Source organism: Centropristis striata, chromosome 10 (assembly GCF_030273125.1).
Source record: "Centropristis striata isolate RG_2023a ecotype Rhode Island chromosome 10, C.striata_1.0, whole genome shotgun sequence".
NCBI lineage: Eukaryota > Metazoa > Chordata > Actinopteri > Perciformes > Serranidae > Centropristis > Centropristis striata.
In genome coordinates this window covers 5,363,233-5,379,118 of record NC_081526.1, presented here as the reverse complement: position 1 = coordinate 5,379,118, position 15,886 = coordinate 5,363,233, and the positions used below count along the sequence as shown (strand labels likewise).

Sequence of the window (15,886 nt, the reverse complement as noted above, 5' to 3'; positions counted from 1 at the left end):
AGATAGATAGAACAATAAATACAATAAAATACAATAGAATAAAATACTTGAGACACTTGAGAAGTTAAAAAGAATACAGATCTTACAATATCAGTTTACACAGAAAACAGGGTACTTGAAGGGTGACATAAATAGAAATAAAGCTTTTCAGGACTTGACTTGTGACCTGAATGACTTGTACTCAGACTGACTGATTTGACTGTTTGACTCATTCACTGAGTCACGGTGAAGCAACAGCGACCTCTAGCGGCCAACAGGCTGCAGTGACATCATATATCCAGTGAAACAGCATTCTGAGGAGGTTTGCAGGATTTTTGTCCCACCCACAAGACTGTAGGCGTTACACTTACATACACATATATACACGTGGCAACAAGAGCCGCGTGAATTCATTGAACATGTGGGTTGAATTTACTGGGCAGCAAAAGTGAGGTTTAACATTTCAGTAAAAAATGTGATTAAGTAATAAACTGGCAGATAGATTGATGCAGAACTGACATTAATTATTAATGCAAAAAGAAAAAAGAAGATTCGTTTTTTGCCTGAACAAATGTTATTATTGTGAGAAGCATTTATCATCATATAAGGAAAACTGATACATACTGCAGGGTTTAGATTAAATAATCTGTGAGCCAGACACTGCAAACTATTATTTTAATGAATATATACAGTACAGGCCAAAAGTTTGGACACACCTTCTCATTCAATGTGTTTCCTTTATTTTCATGACTATTTACATTGTAGATTCATCAAAACTATTAATGAACACATGTGGAATGATGTACTTAACAAAAAAGTGTGAAATAACTGAAAACATGTCTTATATTCTAGTAAGCAAAGGGTGGTTACTTTGAGGAATCTAAAATACAAGACATGTTTTCAGTTATTTCACACTTTTTTGTTAAGTACATAATTCCATATGTGTTCATTCATAGTTTTGATGCCTTCAGTGAGAATCTACAATGTAAATAGTCATGAAAATAAAGAAAACGCATTGAATGAGAAGGTGTGTGTCCAAACTTTTGGCCTGTACTGTACTATAAAACTATAGTCTTAAATGGCTTTTTTTCTTCTTAACTACACCTCTTGCACTGTATGTTACCAAACTGCCTCTAAACTGCCTCGATCCAGGACTAGAGGCTATGATAGAGGGTTAATTATAGGGTTACCAACAACCACACACAACCTAAAGAATTTCCTTTCTCCTGCCATACACTTCCCCCACCATATAGATGGTTCTCAAAGTGGGGTCCGGGGACCCTCAGGGGTCTGTGGCATTAAGTTGTCATGACTTTTTTTAAATTAAATTAAATTACATTTCTTTTTTACAAAAGGCTCCACAGTTCAACAAATATTTGTTGCATTTTAAAATCTTTAATAGTTCATAGATTACATTACGATAGATTCTTTTTCTCCACACAAACTTCAGTCTGATTTTTCTTCTTCTTTCTTTAATTAAAAGTATAAAGCTGCCAGGAACCCAAAATACAAACAAAAGACACTAGTTTCTATGGAAATGTACCAATTTGTTTTACTATTTATACACACAAAAACAGCATAAAAAAATAATAAAACTATAAAACATTATTTTTGCATGTAAATTAAAAAATAGTAAATCATTGTAGAAAGGTAAATTCACATTTTAAGAATGATCTAGAAACATAAATGTCACACTGTGAAAGCTCCTATGATGTACTTTCAACTGGCTTTCTCAGCTTGTCTACATATCATATATAAAATAAAGTTATTACTGTAAATAAAACATGCAAAATAGATGGACTCCAGAGGGTTAGGAAACTGTCTAACTTCTTTATCATATATTTCTCTTGTGAGAGACTATCATGTCTACAGTGTTTAAGTGTAAAAAAAAAAAAAAAGAAGAAATGGCAATGTCACATCATTCAAACTAAGGGACAAACATGTTGGTCCCTGTATATTCACTATCTCATGTGCACAAAGTTTTGATGACAAGGTGCCAATATAGGAGCCACCTATAGGAAAAATGAGTTCATTCATATCATTCTGTGATAATTTGTTTCTGAATTACTTCTCCTAAAGGACCCTTAGGAGCAAGAGATCAGCTAAAAAGAGACAAAGACATCATTAAGACAAAGGAGGTTGAGTTGAGAAAACCATTTGAGCAATACTTGAGAAGTGGGATAAACTGAGGAGATCTCATAGTTGTATATGCCCCTAATGTCAATTATGTCTCAATTCAAATCTCCTTCAAAATAATCAAGACATAATACTCCTAAGGGTCCCTTAGGACAGCCATTCTCAACCTTGGGGTCCCGACCCCAATTGGGGTTGCAAAATGATTTCTGGGGGTCGCCAAATCATTTTTGAAAAAATATAAATGCACCAAATTTATATTAAATTACATAATTTCAGACAGGGAGATGTTTTAGTTGTTGTCTGCTTCATTATTTGTCCAAAATTTGTCGTATCAACTGAGTTTGTATGATCTGAACTGTGCGTGTGAGATTCTGTTCAGTGAAAAAAAAAAGTGTTAAAGATAAAAACACTAAATCTGAGGGAAATGATCTTGCTGCATGGACAGATAATTTACTTGGCAAGATTTCTTAAATTAAGATTATTAAATCTAGAAATAAGCATGTTGAACACTTAAAATAAGAAATTAACTCTTAAAACAAGATGGGGCTGACAACATGCATGTTAAATTGGGGGTCGCGGCTCAAAAAGGTTGAGAACTACTGCCTTAGGAGAAGTAATTCAGAAACAAATGATGTTTCATAATAATATCATAATCATATCAGAACGATATGATTATGAGAAGCTCAAACTGATCTCAGAGAAGAGATTGAGCAACACATGAGCAACTCATTTTTCCTACGGGCAGCATGTAATTGAGGGCTGCATGGAGAAGATGGAGATTTTCCCCCCAAAATTACTAACTTTACCTAGTAAGTAGTCGTTTCTAAATTGACTGTTGTGTGTTAGAAGGATGCAGTTTGACCCAGTAGCCTAGTAGTTAACTAAATGTATACTATTGGAAGTGAAAAGTAAAAGGTTTGAAAGAGACAGTGGAAGATTAAAATAAAATGCCTCTATTTCAGGTCATGTTCAAGAGCTGCACAAAACAAAGGGTTCTCTGCTTTAAAGACTCAATTAAAACTCACTTTTATTCACTTAAACTCTGACTAAACTAACCTCTCTAATGTGTGGAACAGAACAATCAGCCCAATGAAAAAGGGAATGAAGAATAAACTAATAAGGTCAGGATCGGTATGAATGTTCGATGGTTTCATGTGTATGATAATAAACTGAATACATGACTCCTGGCTCCATGGTTTAGATCAGGGTGAGATTTAATGAATAACTTTCCATCCTCACCTTGTCTTTTTGCTACATTATGTCTATTTTTGTGTCATCAAGGCCGGCTCTGCTGTGACGGTGCAGTATTTAAGGATCTCTGTTCCCATTTCTGCTGACCTGAAAAAGCTTTTAACAAATTGATTGCTCTCTCTCTCTCTCTCTCTCTCTCTCTCTCTCTCTCTCTCTCATTCACTCTCCTATTCTATGTAGATTGTGGGTCTCAAACTCGTGGGTCTCAAACTCGTGGCCCACGGGCCAATTGCGGCCCTAGTGACGATATTTTGTGGCCCCCACTTTGATATGAAAGTTTAATGTGAATGGCACTTTACGGTGTTGTGTGTGGAAGGTCCCTTTAATTACTTTTTTTGGTAAGTTTGTCTTTTTTAAATAATTTTGTCTCTTTTAATAATTTTGTGTCTTTTTTAGTAATTGTGTGTCTTTTTTTATAATTTTGTGTCTTTTTTAAGTAATTTTGTGTCTTTTTTTGTAATTTTGTGTCTTTTTAGTAGTAATTTTGTGTCTTTTTTTAGTAATTTTGTGTCTTTTTAAATAATTTTGTGTCTTTTTTAGTAATTTTGTGTCTTTGTTTAAATTATTTTGTGTCTTTTTTGGTAACTCTGTGTCTTTTGGGGGCATTTTGTTTCTTCTTTAAGTAATTTAGTTTTTTTCTGTCATTTTGTGTCTTTTAAAAAAAATAATTTTGTGTCATTTTTGGTAATTCTGTGTATTTTTTGGTCATTTTGTGTCTTTTTTAAAGTAACTTAGTGTTTTTTCAGTCATTTTGTGTGTGTTTTTTGTAATTTTGTGTGTTTTTTTGTTAATTTTGTGTGTTTTTTTGGTCGGTTTGTGTCTTTTTTCTATCATTTTGATACTGCCTCCAACGGCCCCCAGGTAATTTGAGTTTGAGACCTCTGATGTAGACTATGCGCAACCTTTTTTTAATAAAGTTCATTAAATTAAAAAAAAAAAAAGTCTTTTGAATGACTGTGCATCTTGCAGTTGCATGAAGCGTCCTGCGCGCTCCCAGTGCGCATTTACGCCAAAGCGGCAGACAGGTGGGAGTGGTTTGCAGTTGGATATATCGCAGCAGCTCCTCACCCACCTGACATTACTCACTCACTCGGTCCACATTGACGGCAGCTGTGAGAAGCTACAGATCAAACCAACCCAGCAGCAAGTTCCCTTCTTTTACAGGACGCTCTACTAAAAAAAACCAACAATGGTGAGTATATTTACAGTCTTGTCTGGAGAGAAATGTCCACTCTAAAAGTTGCGTTAGTTCAGCTTCTAACCCGGAGTAAACATTTGTACTGCAGTTTAATTTTAACCATGTGTGTTAGTGGATCTTAAGCATTTAAACGTGCTTGAAAATGGGTCAGATTAAAGGTGCAATGTGGCAATCTGAGCTGCACCCTCTGCTGCCCTCCTGCAGCAGAAATAGACATGAGTGGCAGTAAAGCTGAGCTGGCTGCTGGCCTGGATCAGCAGGTGCTGATGATCACTGGACTTTTCCACTTTTCCAGGAGAGGAAAACACATTAAACATACATTATATACACTGTGATTTAGTTTTTGCCCAGTATTTTTCAGATCAGGTGACAGATATTCTCTAAAACAGCATTTCATAATATTTAAGTTGCCTTATTCTAGGCTACTAGGTGGTAAAAAGTTAGTGATGCAGTGCGCATTCACATGCCTCAGTAAGGAATTTAGGTGTGTCTCTTAGGACGTATATCAACAAGTCAGCTCACATTAAGTTTAGTGTCTCTGCAGGGCTGCTACAAAGCCTTTCCCTCCAATTTCAAACAGCCATGGTGAAGTTGTTAGAATGGGTTGGGCTTCTTTTTATATCTAACAGAAGTTTGGTAGTTTTTTTCCCCATGCAGTAGAGAGCAAAGACTCTCAGTAAAATGGGACAACTGTGTGATCTGTGCCAGATGAAACCGAGATAAGCCTGCAGCCTGCAGATGGAATGTTACTGGTCAAGTTGATTCATTTTTTGAGATGTTAGTGAGTCGTATGTCTGTGTCAAGCAGCACACACACATTCAACCTTTGTCTTCTGTTTGCACAATGAAGGATAAACACAGTTTGTTGGCATTGCCAGTACTGAGTGCTGATAAATATAAAAAAACCTGATCGGTATCAGTGTGTACTGACTGCTCTACTACTGTAGACCCGCCCTTATCAAATAGCCCTGATCCATAAAATGTAGTTCCTTTACAGTTAACCCTCTATCAGGAAAAGAACCATATTTGGTCATTTGAGCCAATCAGTAAATCATACAAGATTCAAGCTTTCCTTTATACATATACATTTTTATTTATTTATTTATACATATATACAATATACAACTAAATTTACGTGTGCTTTTAAAAAAAATTTTTATTGTGCAATAATACAATACAGTGACATATTATTAGGCAGAGAAAGCGATACTATTACTAATGTAAATAGAATAAAAAAAGAGAGAAAAATTATATATATATATATATATATATATATATATATATACACACACAATAAAACATATATACATATATTAGCATTATCACTATTTCTAACATATATCAATATTATATATATATATATATATATATATATATATATATATATATATATATATATATATATATATAATATACATAAACACATATATATAAATTTAAAAAAACGGAGCATATATGAGCAACAATAATACTAATAATGATAATTACAGGAGAGAGGAGGAAAATAAGAGGGGAAAAAAAATTATGTGTGCTTCTCATATATAAGGTGCTTTAAAAAAGACATTCAGACATTATGCATATGTAATAAGTAGTCTAAAAAGATAATAAATAGTTTAAAGGTAAAACAAAGTGGTGATGGATGCAAATTATGTGTTGTCTATTTAAGGTTGCTGTGGGAAAGAGACTATAATAAATATAATAATAATAATGACTCAATTGACCTCGATTTGCAATATAAAAATGAAAAATTTTGCAAAAAGTCTTGCAATATCCTCCAATAACACTTCAGGGTTGATATTTTCAATTTCCAGGAGTGCCCTATAAAGGGTTAATGTTTATTTTTAATATAATTCATGTCTTAGAACAACATTAAAGAGCTCCACTAAATGCATGCTATAGTATGGAGCTCTGGCTCTGTAGTTGCATGTTATTTAAACTGATTAGTGAGCCACAGTTTGCATAATAGAGAAGTTTTAATACACCAACGGTCATTAAGTGAATTCCCACGTCCGCCCAGCTAACTATGTTTTTAAATAATTGGCAGGCTTTGTAATTGGCATAATCCATGCTATGCTTGTAGTACAATAGTTCACTTCAGGATGACTCATCATAACACGTCATCACGGCACTAAATTCAAAAGAGGCTTACCTTGGCAGGATGACTGCCCAACAAATCTGTTATTGTGTAATGGATTGTAAAATAGCTTCTGTTGGCTGGCTTTTTGGCTAACTTTTTCATTTTTAGCATGTTGCTTTTTAGCTATTTTGCCGACTTTTTCCAATTCAACAAGTTTATTTATGCACATTACCATAACATTACATGTGTAACATACATTTATGCACCATACTAGATGCATGGTGTTAAATTTATGAAGTGAAATGCTAATGTAAAAGCACCTGAAGGCTTTCAAAAAGGAGAGAAAATACATCCACAAGGGATGACTCATATATAATAGTCAGCCAGTAACGACTTATCAGATCTGTCTGTCTGATTGATTACGACTGGGGAATACCCGCAGCACAGACTTATAGGACTTATCTATTATTCATCAGAGTCAATCGGGTTCATCCTTTAACATAGGGCTGGGCGATATATTGTTATAAAAAATATATTGATATATTTTTAAATGTGATATGGAATTAGACCATATCGCTTATATTTAGTTCTTTTGTAATGTTCGTTCTTCTTTTCTCATATAAATAAATATATTTATTTCATATGGTATTTTAAGATATTTTCTTACTTAAATGTGCACTTTATGGAGCTTTGATTTTTTTTAAAAAGGTACTCCTGTTATACAGTATTTATATTGACTTAAACAAATGGTTTCAATGAAACTAAATATTGGAAGATATACCATTATTCAGCCTAAATATATCGGAATATGTCAAATAATTATCACAACAATCTTGGATATCCACAATTCTTTAGTTGGATCCAAACTTTACACTCTGATCTATTAGGCAGCGGATTTCTGGCTGTTAGGATGCTACGCTAATGGTCTCCAAAATCATTAAAAATCATCCTCACAGTCCCATAAATATCCATATCAAATATCATATCGATCTGGGCTATAGATAACAATACAACCTGATCTTTCCTAATTAGGAGTGCACCGATCTCACAGCATACACCTTCAACGTTTGAATCTTATTTTATTGAAGAACAATAACACAGCAGTATTTTTCTTTAACAAATAAAGGAAATCACAATGTCTGAGGTAGTTAATAAAATATTGAACTTAAAATAAATAGCAACAATTTACAGGACAAACTAACAAAAAACTGTAACCATAAATAAAGTGTCCTGAGTTTTTGGATTCGTTATAGTACAACATACATACAACACAGTCATGCAGAAGTACGCGGACATGCAGACGCACTTTCAGACCTTTGCGGAGGTAGATAAGATCGGTTTAAGGTAAAAGAATCGGCCGATCCTGTAAAATTAAGGAAATCGGTGCACCCCTAATACTAATAGGTCAAACCGAACAATCAGCCCAATGAAAAAGGAAATGAATAATAAACTAATAAAGTCAGGATCGGTACGACTGTTCGATGGTTTCATACGTATGATAATAAACTGAATACATGACTCCTGGCTCCATGGTTTTGATCAGATTTAATGAATAAGTATCCATTAGGGTTGTCACGATACTAAAATGTTCAACTCGATACCGATACTCAGGAAAATATTCAATACTCGATACCATTTTCAATGCCACAAGGATAAAAACAAAGACACCAAAATTTAACAGAAATATTTTTATTTACAAGAAAAATGCAACATGTAAAAATGAACAGAACCACAGGTTAAATATTTATAATAAACAGTTGTGCAAAAAGAAACTGCAACTATACAAGCTTCAGATACTCAATACTTTTGAAAATGAGTATTGTATCCGGATACACCGTTTAAGTATCGATACTTTTTTGAGTGTCGATACTTTTGACAACCCTAATCCATCCTCACCTTGTATTTTTGCTACATTATGTCTATTTTAGTGTCATCAAGGCTGGCTCTGCTGTGACGAAGCAGTATTTCGGGATCTCTGTTCCCATTTCTGCTGACCTGAAAAAGCTTTTAACAAATTGATTGTTCTTGTTCACTTTCCCAGTCTCTCTCTCTCTCACACACTCTGCTATTCTATGTAGACTATTCATTATACTTATTAGTTTTAGTCACCTACAAAACAGGATTCTCAGGTCCCTGTGGGCTCAGACATGCCCTTATTTACGTCATCCAGACACACCCTGACAGGTTCTAGGGACAGGAGACGTTTGACAGTTTGAGGAACAAACTTTCAAATGTCTTGAGTTATATAAGGTTCCTTATTTATTGTGGTGATGGAAAATAACATGCAAGTATTTAAGTAACAATCCACTTTTGACAGACAATATATGTAGCTTTTATGTTTAGATTTTTCAGCTTTAACCCTCTGGAGTCTCCAAAAGCTCCAAATAATCCAGACTTGTTGACTCCATCCAGACTAGAAAACAAAGCAGCGTGGAGCCCTACTGTAAATTTACCTCTAAAGTTCTGGCTGTAAACTCCATGAGGCCAGTTTCAGTTTGATGATGATATACCAAGTAAAACTGGAGACAAGCTCAAATAGATTTAGTATAAAATGATAGAACTGGATGGAACCCTCTTATATGTTAGATTTGACACCTTTGTTCACATTTGCAACATTTAAAATTCGTTATTGAGCATGATAGTGTTGTGAAAGTGGAAAAAGATTCAAAATAGCATTTTATGTTGGACTAAAGGACTAAAAAAATACACAATGACTTACAAAGACACAAAATGACTAAAAAATACACAAAATAACCAAAATTGTTACGCTAAACACACAAGACACAAATAAAATACAGTCAGACTGGTTTTTCTTTTTCTTTTTGGTTCAAAATTTTATAAAATATACCAACATGGCATTTAAACATTTTAAGTGGTGTATACAGGCACAAAAAAAAGACACAATGACCAAAAAAGACACAAAATGAGATGACAGAATGACTAAAAAAAAACCCACAGAAGACACAGAATGACAAAAAGACTCAAAATAACTAAAAAAGACACAACAACAGACACAAAATGACCAACAAAGACACGAAAAGACATGAAAAGGATTCAAAAATGGACAAAATAGCCCAAGACTCCATAGAGTTAAATGTTAAGGAAAGTGTATGTAAATTGCAGAAACCCTTCAGCAGGTCAGATGTAAAACTCGACCTGGCAGCGACCACTATTTTGGGCCGAGCTGTCAGTGTTTACTGACACAGTGAGCCTTTGCTGCTGGTGTCAGGTTAGTATGAGAACCTAAAATAGTAGCTGAGGCACCGAGCTGCTGACCTGGAAACAAACCGGGGAGGGTCACCTTTGCTTGGAAAGATTCTAGTGATGAAGTATTGAATATATCTAAAAATCCTTTATAGATCAAAATGGATTTAGTGGGATTGTTTAGAGTAGTTCTCTAAAACCCCTGGTTCATCCAGCAGCACCTTCCTCTGTCTGTCTGATCATTGAGAAGGGGGAAATTAGGGGGGTACGGTTAAAAATAGCAGCCTGACATGAAGCAAGGTGTGGGTATACAGTATGGGAAAGCTTGTCACTGTTGTATACAATATATATGGTTTAATGGTGCGTCTTTTTGAATACAAAGATTTGCTTGATTTTTCTTGCTCTGACTTTTCAGTTTTAAGACATTAATTCCAACTCTGGTAACTTGTGACAGACATGTTTAACATTCTGAACCAAGGCTGGGTGATATGGATAAAGTCATCTATATCAGGGATGGGCAACTTAAATGCTGCAGGGGGCCACAATTTTTCATGGACACAACCACAGGGTCACATATAGGACCGTGCACTTAACCAGATATGATGAAACTGCAATTTTAAATATGTTTACAATGCAGTAACTTAACATATTTCATGCTCAAATGCATGTATAACAGTATAAATAGGAATACAAAAGGTTAGAAGCAAATACAAAATAACCACTTACTGTGATTTCAATTCAAGAACAGCAGACCAACATTAATTGCAAGAAGTAATTTTGTGCATTTTTACACTGCACTTTTAAGATTTCATGCTCAAATGCATGTAGTTGTACTGAGGGCCGCTTCAAGTGAGGCTGCGGGCCGTATGTGGCCCCCGTGCCTCCAGTTGCCCATCCCTGGTCTTTATGAAAGAAGTCAATATACACCTTTTTGGGGTAATATACTAACCAGACAGGCACGTTTTTGGCTAATCAAGCAAATTTAATAACAAATAAATCAAGGCTCTTCATCACGTTGATTCAGAAATAATGTAAAAATTTAAACCTTGACAAAAAGCAGTCCATATATTTAATTTGTACAGTAACTGCCAGCAATTGTTCCACACTACCAGATATATGGAAGTGACAGCTGTATAAATATTTTTAATAAAAATATATTTTAAAATGTTTTATTTAAAGAGCGATTTTCATATGAGAGTTGTAGCTCAAAGTGCTTTACAAATAAAATACAAACAAATGGCCAAAATGAGAGAATAATAAAAATGATGACAAAAATAATAAAATATATAATATTTGCACGACTTTAGTAGATTATCTGACTGTTCTGAAGTTGTGTTTCAACATAAAGTCAACTTCAGGTAAGTATGAAAGAGTCAAGCATAATATTTGTAGCCTGTTCTAAGTCTTCTCATCTTTGTCATCATTTGTTTACAAGTCAGCTCCTTGCACAAACAATCTGTTTGTATAACCAGTCATGCTGCACACTTTGGTCAAATACTGTAGGGAGAGGCTAATGCAAATACAAGAATACATTTAAAGTGGAGTGAAATCCTGCGACTCCTAAAGATGCCATGGCTACTGGGTTTCCTAAACCCTCTAGTGTCTTAACTGGAAGGCCTAGAAAGTCATTTTTAATGCTGCAATCTCAGTTCTTTTGTAAAATAAACCAAAAAGCCTTCAAAACGTTGAGCAAACACACCTACACACTGTTTGTAGATAAAGTATTGCGTCATTCTTTTAGTTATTTCATTAGTGCTGTCTTGTTTTTTTAAATCTGGGTCATCTTCATGGTATGTTCTTTAGTTCTCTGAACTCAGCCTCTATTTCAACTGGAGCTTTCTCACTATCAGTCACATGAGACCCACCGACAGCTGCAGCATTTCTCTTTTGCTTCTTCTTTCAACCTTCTTTCCCCCTTTTATGTCTCTTTGCTTCCATCTAGTGGCTGAGTTTCTTAAATCCTAAATTATGATACAAGTTCTAATTCGAATTATCCTCAAGACAAAATGTTGCACAATGTAATAATACGTTTATTTATATAGCACCTTTTAAAAACAGCGTTCACAAAGTGCTTTGATAGAATAAACATGAATAAAACTCATACAAAAATAAGAAACCAACAATGAAGAAATTAATTGTGTGTGTGTGTGTGTGTGTGTGTTTATTTATATATATATATATATATACGTGTGTGTGTATATAAACACAAGTTAAAAAGACCAACATCATGTGAATGCAAGTCTGTAAAAATGTCATTTGAGAAGTGACTTAAAATAATTCACTGATTCAGCGAGCAAAAAAGTGAGTTGCAGTAATCTAATCTGGAGCCTATATGTATTACTTTTTCCAAATCAGAGCGGGAAATTATTTTTTGGTTCTGGATATGGTTTTGATTTGAAGGAAAAAGGACTGAACTACTTTATTGATATGTTGTTCTAAATTGAGATTTCAGTCAAAAATGACTCCTAGATTACGGGCGGTGGGTGTTACACTGTTGTCTTAGCGACCAAGTGAGGTTAGGATGGAGCTGGTGTGTATGGGAGGTTTAAGAAATAGGACTTCAGATTTTTAGTTATTTAGTTTCAGGAGATTTTGTGCGTCCCAGCAGTTCACATCGCTAAGACTAAAAAGTCTAAAACAGCAGCTAGGATTCTTGGGTCAGTAGGTCACAGGTGGAAGGTATATCTGTGTGTCATCTGCATAACAATGGAAAGAAACATTGTGCCGTTCAATGATCTGGCCAAGAGGGAGCATATAAATGGAGAATAAAATTGGACCTAAAATAGAACCTTGCGGTACACCACAGGTAATGCGAGCTGACGAAGATGAATAATTACCTGTGGAGTGTAAAGTCCTTCCCCTGTATTTCCTTTCTCTCCTTTTCTCTGACCCCCTTTTTAACGTTTCCTCTTCTTCTTCTCTCCCAGAGAGAATGTATCTCTGTCCACGTGGGCCAGGCTGGCGTCCAGATGGGAAACACCTGCTGGGAGCTCTACTGTCTGGAGCACAATATCCAGCCGGACGGCCAAATGCCCACAAAAGGGCCGGTGGGAGGCCACGACGACTCCTTCACCACCTTCTTCAGTGAGACTGGAGCTGGGAAGTACGTCCCCAGAGCCATCTTTGTTGACCTGGAACCCACCGTCATTGGTCAGTAGAGTGATGATGTGGAGCTGGTTTTGTTTTTAGATATCAGGAATGAGCACTTTCACAAGTTTCTTCCTTTTCTGTAATGCATCACTGTTACAAGACAGAGATTTCTTGTGAAAATTGGAAGAGGTTATTCTAATCATCCATTACACAACACTACACAACAGTTATGACCGGAGTCATTTTTGTTTGTTTTGTCTACTACCTAGACCATGAAAAGAGCCATTTTTCCATGAAAAGAGCCATTTTTGGCCAAAAAACGGAAAGAAAAATCCCTCAGGAGCTGCATCTTTGAGCCTTATAATGAAAGTAATTTGACAATTTCTTGCTGCAACTCAAGCAAATCACTCAGCGTGAAGCACAAAACCAATCTGTCTTTTCTGTTGTAGCTAGTTTTGGCAAAAATGTATAGAAGAATATAAATGGCGAAGAGCCAGATGGTCATTGGCTATGATGCACATTTCAGTCGACCAGTCGTCCTGTCTATAGGGTACATATTTTTACAATTGGATCATGTCAAAATCACTACAATGATGTGGATTAAATTGTAGGCAAATTCCAAAAATTTTTTTTTTTTTTTTTTTAAATCTCGACCTGAAAAAGTAACTAAAGCTGTCAGCTAAAAGTGGAGTAAAAAGTCTAATACTTGCCTCGACATGCCGTGGAGTAGAAGTATAAAGTTACATAAAATGAAAACACTTTACAGTACAAGTACCTCAAAATTGTCCTTAAGTACAGTACTTGCGTAAATGTACTTCATTACTTTCCACCACTGTATATATTCATAAATGTATTTTTCATCTGCATGATTTGATAACTCAAAGAATGAGGGATCTTCTTGAGCCTGTGAAATTATTATTTTAATATCACTTTCTATAACTGACAAAATATGTTTCTCAAGTGTTGCTTTTGTCTCTTAATCTCCAGATGAGGTGCGCACTGGAACGTACCGTCAGCTGTTCCACCCTGAGCAGCTGATCTCAGGAAAGGAAGATGCAGCCAACAACTACGCCCGTGGCCACTACACCATCGGCAAAGAGATCATCGACTCCGTCCTGGACAGAATCCGCAAACTGGTAAGGCACTTTTACAGTAGTTGTTAGGTTTAATTCACATTCATAATAGCTTTATCTTCTGTTCAAAGTAGGCTGCTGTCGATAAATCAACAATATTACATCCTTTGTATTTTCCTTTCCCTTGATGGAGAAACATTACAAGGTCAAGGAAAGATGTGAAGTAGAATTCATATTAATATGGTGAATATACCACTATAATGCTGAATTTAGATCTGTAAAGGAAAAGAATAAAGTACATGAAAAAGCTAATAACTGTTGCTATTAGGGTCACAGATTGAGACACTGTATACATGATTCTAGGCCAGTGTCTGACAATTGCAAAGTATTGATCTCTTTTTTCATTCATGACCAAGCACATCAGTATAAAGAAGTGTAAAGCAATGCTATGCTTTATATTACTGTTTTCACCAATCTAATTGTTTCTCTGTTTCTGTAGTCTGATCAGTGCACGGGTCTCCAAGGCTTCCTGGTCTTCCACTCCTTCGGTGGAGGCACTGGTTCAGGTTTCACCTCCCTGCTGATGGAGAGACTCTCTGTTGACTTTGGCAAAAAGTCTAAGCTTGAGTTTGCGGTCTACCCAGCCCCTCAGGTTTCCACAGCCGTAGTGGAGCCCTACAACTCCATCCTGACCACCCACACCACCCTGGAGCACTCCGACTGTGCCTTCATGGTGGACAACGAGGCCATCTACGACATCTGCCGCAGGAACCTCGATATCGAACGCCCATCGTACACCAACCTGAACAGGCTGATCAGCCAGATTGTGTCTTCAATCACAGCCTCACTTCGCTTTGACGGAGCCCTGAATGTTGACCTGACAGAGTTCCAGACCAACTTGGTGCCCTATCCTCGTATCCACTTCCCTCTGGCCACCTACGCTCCAGTCATCTCTGCAGAGAAAGCCTACCACGAGCAGCTGTCGGTTGCAGAGATCACAAATGCTTGCTTTGAGCCAGCCAATCAGATGGTGAAGTGTGACCCTCGTCATGGTAAATACATGGCCTGCTGTCTGCTGTATCGTGGTGACGTGGTCCCCAAAGATGTCAACACAGCCATCGCTGCAATTAAAACCAAACGCACCATCCAGTTTGTGGACTGGTGCCCCACAGGCTTCAAGGTGGGCATCAACTACCAGCCTCCAACAGTGGTTCCTGGAGGAGACCTGGCCAAGGTGCAGAGAGCCGTGTGCATGCTGAGCAACACCACAGCCATCGCTGAGGCCTGGGCCCGTCTCGACCACAAGTTTGACCTCATGTACGCCAAGAGAGCCTTCGTCCACTGGTATGTTGGGGAGGGCATGGAGGAGGGAGAGTTCTCGGAGGCCAGAGAAGACATGGCCGCCCTGGAGAAGGATTATGAAGAGGTTGGCATCGATTCCTTCGAGGACGAGGAGGAAGGAGAGGAATATTAGATGTGCTCTGTTGGCATTTGCCAGTTGTTTTCAGGGATAAAACTAGTCTATTTATTAAATAGACAAAATATTTAAAAAAGTACTGCAAGTTTTGCATGTTTGTTTCAAATTGAATATTTTTATTTACCTTTTTTTTTTAAATTTCACTACCTGTAAAGATTGTTTTGTTGTGCCATCAAAATTTCTTTTGACAGCTTCTGTGTTCATTTGTAGCTGTTATGTCAAGTAATTTGGTGCTCAATAAATCTTTACCCAAAGTATATCGCCTTTGTTTTTGACTTAACTCCAAAATGAATCCTTCTCTTTGTTAGTCATTAAACATTTTTAGAAATATTTTGATGTTTCTATTATGGAGGCATCCTCTGTCTCAGTGCATGCTGGGTAACTTTAGTGAAAACTTAGTTC

General features: G+C 36.2%; 1 protein-coding gene across 1 annotated transcript; it reads left to right on the top strand.

Annotated features, from left to right (window-relative positions):
- The first annotated feature begins 4,419 nt into the window (after nucleotides 1-4,419).
- LOC131978813 (tubulin alpha chain-like) lies at nucleotides 4,420-15,741 on the top strand. Its single transcript, XM_059342587.1, has 4 exons — nucleotides 4,420-4,558; nucleotides 12,772-12,994; nucleotides 13,922-14,070; nucleotides 14,507-15,741. The coding sequence occupies exons 1-4, from the start codon at nucleotides 4,556-4,558 to the stop codon at nucleotides 15,479-15,481; spliced, it is 1,350 nt and encodes a 449-aa protein (XP_059198570.1). The 5' UTR covers nucleotides 4,420-4,555; the 3' UTR covers nucleotides 15,482-15,741.
- Nucleotides 15,742-15,886: the final 145 nt, after the last annotated feature.

Excerpts from the sequence above, each read along its gene's own strand:
- LOC131978813 (XM_059342587.1), top strand. Across the intron at positions 12,995-13,921 it reads CCTGGAACCCACCGTCATTG|ATGAGGTGCGCACTGGAACG; the intron begins GTCAGTAGAGTG and ends CTTAATCTCCAG. Across the intron at positions 14,071-14,506 it reads TGGACAGAATCCGCAAACTG|TCTGATCAGTGCACGGGTCT; the intron begins GTAAGGCACTTT and ends CTGTTTCTGTAG.